The 6,925-nt window shown below is 39.7% G+C and overlaps 1 protein-coding gene across 5 annotated transcripts in view; it reads right to left on the bottom strand.

Annotated features, from left to right (window-relative positions):
* Nucleotides 1-1,219: 1,219 nt before the first annotated feature.
* LOC110100456 (protein SDA1 homolog) overlaps nt 1,220-6,925 on the bottom strand; it is a 36,198-nt gene continuing 30,492 nt past the window's right edge. For 2 of the 5 annotated variants that reach the window (XM_028698913.1, XM_028698912.1), the window contains one exon: nt 1,220-1,670. In XM_028698913.1, coding sequence (XP_028554746.1) covers nt 1,521-1,670 — 150 coding nt within the window. In that variant the 3' untranslated portion in view covers nt 1,220-1,520. The remainder of the gene's footprint in view (nt 1,671-6,925) is intronic. The other 3 variants (XR_003702180.1, XR_003702179.1, XM_020827968.2) reach the window with 2 other exon arrangements.

Here is a 6,925-nt window from a genome sequence, read left to right on the forward strand (position 1 = left end):
GGACACCTGACGCAACTCTACGTACGGATGCTGTGAAACCAAGTCACGGTACCGAGCCGTGATGCTGAACAGCACTAAGTCAGGGTAAGTAAAAGAGTGACGTGATGCATTTTTATTGGTCTCCGGATAACGTTCGGTATACACACAAAATAATTTGATCCTTCCTAGTGACGTTATGAAATTCATTTTTTGAGCTGAATAATTTTTAAATGATTTGTTGGCTAAAATTGTCAAAAAAAATAAAAGTGAAACAGCGATGGTGGAAAACAAAGTCTAATTAATTACAAGTTCAAAACTCATTTTCAAATTTGTTTACCATACAATAACAAAATAAAAAATATAAATCCAAAAGTCTAATTAACTAATCTACTTTTTATTCATAATAAATATCATAGAAATAAACTTTGCATTATATTTAAAATTCTTTACAATATATTCATTTTCATCTTAATAATATTTCAATATATGTAAAATTCAACTACTGATTTTCAAATACAATATAATTTATCAGTAATTACATCACCACTGCCGCCCAATGCCAGCCATCACTTGTCAGCAACCACTGCCTGACAATGCAGCCACTGCCTGACAATGGCAGCAGACATTGCCCTCCACCACCTGCTGCCACCACCACCCGGCAATAACCGCCACCAACACCAACCACCACCATTATTGATCTCTACACCACATTCATTTTATTGCAAGTCAAAAAAAAAGAACTATCTACACTTACTTTAAACTTTTTCAAATATTTTAAATATATTTCATCCATTTTACATTATCTTCCATTATGCTCTATTCTTTTTTTATCTAACTAAAAAAATTTGAATAAATCATTAAAAAGTTTTAACATCATAATAAAGCCCAAAATAAATACTTATCTCAAAACAAATTAACCCAAAATAAAGCCTAATTTCATGCAATCGTATTTCTATAGCATTGTCATATCGTATGGGACATAATTGTTATTGCAAAGATTCATCTGCTAATAGTTTATGGACGGACTCAAATACTCAAAAAAATTATTATGTGATCACCTAACGGTTCAGAGACGAATCAAAATGTTTCGCATCACTCAATACTGAGCTATAAACAACAACGGTACACAACAAAAAAATGATGTGGCACATTATAATTCGCCTCTTTATGTCGTTTAGTGACCGCACAGAATAATTTCACCGAAAACTCGCGGTGCGCATAAGCAGATATAATATTAAAATTGCATTTTTCAAATATAAACTAATTTTTAAATCTAAATTAATTCTCAATACAACGGCTTTTAAGATCCACTCTAACAAAAAAAAATGACCATACATCTGACCCAAAATTATTTTCTAAATGTCTCACAAATGGGCACAATAAAATTAAAAAAATAAAATAGTTTTAAATATTATGATGGTCCAAGATAACAAAATTTTCCTCTCTTTTCCTTCTCTTCTTTTTATCCAATCAATTAACTTAAGCTCTTCCTGAAGGCGTTGGAAGTTGAGAAAATAAACAAATGGAGGATATGTGAAGCCTCACTTCCAAGCTTTCCTTCCCTTGAACTGCTTCCCTGAACGCTTTTGCCGCTGCTTTTTCTCTTGCCGAGAACGAGCTGCTCTATCTCTTTTGGCAGCCAGAGGCATGGCCTTCTTGTGCTGTTTCTGCCGGTTGCTCAGGCCGCCGGTCTGGCATTCAAAAACCATGAAAAATCAATTTAATCAAAATCTGTCTACTGATCTTACAACCTTGTACAATAGATGCTTGAACAGTTACATACATTAATAAAATACAGAGTTCAAAATAGATAGTCTGGCATGCTGATAACCTCAATTAATGGAGTTTTTTTTTTATTGTTTTACCGAAATTTCATACTACTTTTTTTTTGTTGACGAGGAACTGTTCGCTGTCACCCCCAAGCTAGCCGAGAGCGCTTGGCGATACGTAAACCCCGGTCAGACTAGACGAGCTATCCACACCCATTAGAACTCGTGGTCAACTCTTATTTGGTCCCCCCGAAAGGGGTGCTATCGCCCGAGGGAATCGAACAAGGGATGGGAGGTACCCAACCGTGCTCGCCCACCAACCAAGCTAAGCATCTGTGGGTATTTCATACTCCTTTTAACTTAAAAAACTTACAAAATACCTCATCATAACAATTGGATGGCAATCCCAAAAATAACTAATATAACCTACTTATTACTGTTGGCTTTTGTTCCTAGATTTAGGTTATTTAGGCTTGTAAAGCCTTTTGTGTTGCTTTTGTATAGCCTTAGGAGTCTATAAATAGTTATAGATTGTAATAGGTTGTGGATGGTTTAAAGAAATATTAAAGATTTCTGTTTGGCTGCCTCCATCTTCTCTCCCTCCTCCTCTCTCAACTTCAAGAAGAGTAAGTATTCTTCCTCTCTGCAGCAAGTTGGTTTCTACATATGTTATCAGAGCCTCGTTGAGGCGATCGCGAGGTGGAGGAGAGGAGGTTTCTTGTCTAAAGAAACTGATTCTAATCGGAAGAGGGCGGTGCCGGCTTTGTTCGCGTGAGGCGGACTAAGGTCGGCTGCTGGAGGCTTGTCGGTTTATCGATTGCGGCCGAAGGCCGGACGAAGATCTGGTTGGCAAGATCGGTCGTCGAGTGAGAGCAGGCTTCGATCGCAAGAAGAGGCGAGTGGGGTTGCGGCTCGCGTTTCTTGCAGTCGGTCTTGGCTTGCCGGTGGACAAGAGGTTTTTTGAAGCTTCTTGATTCAAGAAAGGGAGCAGTGAGGAGCTTTGATCACAAGATACAAAGCAGGTTCTGCGGCTTTGGTTGTTTGACACGGATCGAAAGACTTGCGGGATCTTGACGGAAGGAGATTGCACGTGCATGTGCACAGACTCCGGAGGAAGTGCACGCGGTCTTGATTGAGGAAGTGCATGAAGTCTTGATCGCAAGAAACGCTGGAGTAGCGTGGGCTTATTGATCGGAGAAGCCGGAGGCGAGCAGGTTGTTCGTGCACGCAGGAGAGCAAGTGCAGACCCTTAGATGGGGCTTGCATTGCCGTCACGGACGTGCGAAATCGGGAGGAAGGAGTCGGGTGCACGCAGTACAGTTCTTTGTCCAGCGGCTTGCAGGTGTCAAGCATAAGAAGCCGAAAGTCCCACGGCTTGTGGGCAGTAGATCCGGGAGTCGAGCAGATGGGCTAGAGTGAGTCCAGCGTCGAAGGCGGCAAGTCGGCAAGAGTGGAAGCGGGCCGAAGTAGACAGGTCCGTGCAGATAAGGTGCAGTCCGGAGTCGTGGATGCGGATCGCTGAAGCCTCGCGGGAGGACCGTGCTGGGTGTTCATTTGCGGGAGTCTTGATCAGGAGTGAACGGAGAGAAAACAGGCTTGTTTTGGTCCCGAAATGGGAACAGAGCTTGGTGATCATGCTTGAAGCGCTTGATTGGCGCCGGACAAAGCGGCAAAGGTGGCCGCTTGTGCTTCTTGGCGAGGTTCGCCAGACTCGATGAAGGGAGCTGCTGGCCGGAGGCATCGAAGGCGGAGGCCAGCTGCGAGGTCGGAGTCGATGGAAGATCCAAAAGCCGGCTGGACTAGTTTGGACGCCGAACTTGGTTCGACGAAGTTGTCGGAGGCGCGTGAGGCAGCACTGGTGTGTGCTGCGGACTGGAGGCGGTGCCAGGAGAAGCCGGAAGCTGGAGTTCGACGGTGAGGAAGGCAGCATCGCGTAGAAGAAGGCGAAGCCGGCTGGTATGGTTTGGCAGGAGACAGGAGATTGTTTGGTCCGAACTGGGAGATATGTTCAAGACAGACGTTGGTTTCATGATTTGATTGCCCAAGAGGAAAGCTAGCTTGTGATCGCGCGGGAGTCGCGAGAAGCGAAAGATCGATTTAGATCTTTGAGGTGGAGTTGACATGTTCTTGAGTTGTGCCGGGATTGCAGAGCGCTTGGAGGTGCGAGTTCGTGTGGTACACGAGGAAGATCGCATAGGAGCGCATGGCACTGGCGGAAGACACGAAGGGCGCTGGCCGGACGCGGCAGTGCAAGGCGTGGGTTTGTGACGACCGAAGAAGATTTATTTGGGTGTGAGAGCAAGTAAGGATTAGGTCTTTGTTAACGGTTTTCTTTGAGCTTCTTGTGGAAGAGATAATATTTGGGGAGTGAAATCTTGGGATTTCTGTGTGAAAAAGGTGTACCCTTCTTGTTCTCCTCTGGTTTGTTCTTCATCTCTGTGAAAGGCTATAGGTTTGATGGCCGGTTGGAAGCTGCTTGTGCCGTAAGATCTTGATCCTTACCTAAACGCTGGAAGTGCAGGTGAGCTGATACCTGCTGTGCTCTCGGTTTTTTAGGATTACGTCCCCTGGTTTACCCAACTTATTCTTCTTGGTTGTTCTTTAAGAACAGTTGATTGCTTTGTTATGTAATCTAGGACCAAGGTGGAGATTTATTGGCTTTTGTTCCTAGATTTAAGTTATTTAGGCTTGTAAAGCCTTTTGTGTTGCTTTTGTATAGCCTTAGAAGTCTATAAATAGGTATAGATTGTAATAGGCTGTGGATGGTTTAAAGAAATATTAAAGATTTCTGTTTGGCTGCCTCCCTCTTCCCTTCTCTTCTCTCCCTCCTCCTCCTCTCTCAACTTCAAGAAGAGGAAGTGTTCTTCCTCTCCGCAGCAAGTTGGTTTCTACAATTACTTATGTCAGATTCTTGGTTTCTTGGAGCTCTCATGAGCAATTTCGTTTAGAGATTGTTGATTGCTGTACAGATCTCTCTTTTTCCATCAATTTTTGGCGTAGGGGTTGGTTCTACCAATCTTTCGTTCCTGTATCTTTTCTTTAGCTGTTTAGCATCAACACAAAGGTATTAGTTGCTAACTCTAGGGTTTTTGTGATGAGTTCTGTTCTTGAGGCTTCGGATCTTCCTATGGAGAAGGAGCTTCCCTGTCATACGAGATTGCTAACTGATCTAATCTTTTTTGTAAGAAATCGGTTTAGGAGAATTTTGGTCCATCCAAATCCTTCAAAGGCGCGATGTCAAGTGAGGGTGGGTTATAACTTTTCTTGTGCTGCGGTAAAGTACAACACTGATGAGAAAATTAAAACTCTGCCTTCTTTTGAATTTGCATTGGTTGATAAATTTAATTTTGGGTAACCAACTATGGAGGACATCAGAAAATTGAGTAATCTGAAATGAATTGATTTCTATAATTTTGGTCAATTGGACCCAAAAAAAAAAAACATATAACACTACCGTTGCCAGGTCCCAAGTCCTAGATGAGAAAAGTAGGGGGTTGCGTTAGGTAGTCGACAGCCAGCGTAAAATTTGTCGAATAATAATGACATGAATCATTTAAGAAATTGTGTTAATGTTAGGGTGTCCCCTGGAAGCGACGCGCTATATGGCCTGAATACAGTGACAAGTGTGCAAGGGCCGTTGCACCGGCGCCCGGTTGTAATGTTAAATTAGCAAGGGTTCCCACATCAAGAACGGATGTGGGCAAAGAAGCTACTCCATGAAACTAAAATTAGGATAGGAACTTGGAATATAGGTTCCCTTACAGGAAAATTAATAGAATTAATAGATATTATGATTCATAGGAAGATAAATATTTTGAGCATACAAGAAACTAAATGGGTTGGAGAGAATGCTAAGGAAATTGATAGTTTAGGATTTAAACTTTGGTATTCGGGTAGGAGTCGTACTAAAAATGGTGTAGGTGTTATTATAAATAAGAGTTTGAAGGATAATGTTATAAAAAATTAATAAGATTGGAGATAGAATTATAGCTTTAAAGATTATTGTTGATGATAAGATTGTTAATATTATAAGTGCTTATGCTCCTCAAGTAGGTTTGGATATGAATTCTAAATTAAATTTTTGAAATAACTTCGAAGAATTATTACAAAAGATACTTATAGAAGAAAGAGTTTTTATTAGAGGAGATTTAAATGACATGTTAGTAGAGAGGTAGTGATTTTAAAAGCATTCATGGTGGCTATTGTTTTGGAACAACAAATGAAGGTGGCAAGACCAAATTAGATTTTTGTTTAGCTTATGATTTTTCAATTGCTAATACCTTATTTAAGAAAAAGAATGAGCATCTCATCACTTATAAAAATGGATATAGTACAACTCAGATTGACTATTTTCTTATAAGAAAATTAGATCGTTTATATTGCAAAGATTGTAAAGTTATTCCTAGTGAAAATTTATGTACCCAACATCGACTTTAAGATAAAGGGGCAGATAATAAAAAATAAAGTAAAACGATATTCTAAGATTAGATGGGAGCTTTTAAAGAATATTAATAAAAATATTTTTTTGAGTAAGATTTTAGATCTTAAGATTTTATCTGTGCATGAGGATGCTAATGTTATGTGGGAAAAAGTGGCTAGTGATATTAAGAATATTACAAAAGATATGCTTGGAGTATCAAAGTAAAAAACTCCTAATAGTAGAAATAGTTGGTTGTGGAATCCAAATGTGCAAGAAAAGATTAAGAATAAGAAGATTTGTTATAAAAATTGGTTTAATTTTAAAAATTCTGATAATTGAGAAAAATATAAAACGACTCGTAAGGAATCTAAGAAAGCAATATGCAATGCAAAGATCTTAACTTTTAGTGATTTATATAATAGTTTAGATACTAAGGAGGGAGAAAGATATATGTATAAGTTAGTCAAACAAAGAGATAGGAGTAGTAAGGATTTAGTTCAAGTGAAGTGTATTAAGGATGAAGATCAAAAAATACTTTTCTTAGAAGATGATATTCAACAAAGGTGGATGAGATATTTTGCTAAACTTTTTAATGAAGAGTGTGAAAATAAGATTGACTATAGTGACCTTAACACCCTAAATGAAAATAAAGATTTCTATTTTTATCGGCGTATTAGTAAAACTGAAGTTAGAGAGGCTTTAAACAGAATGAAGGGTGGAAAAGCTGTTGGACCTGATAATATTCCAATAGAGGTGT

This window comes from Dendrobium catenatum, unplaced genomic scaffold (genome assembly GCF_001605985.2).
Source record: "Dendrobium catenatum unplaced genomic scaffold, ASM160598v2 fragScaff_scaffold_1179, whole genome shotgun sequence".
NCBI lineage: Eukaryota > Viridiplantae > Streptophyta > Magnoliopsida > Asparagales > Orchidaceae > Dendrobium > Dendrobium catenatum.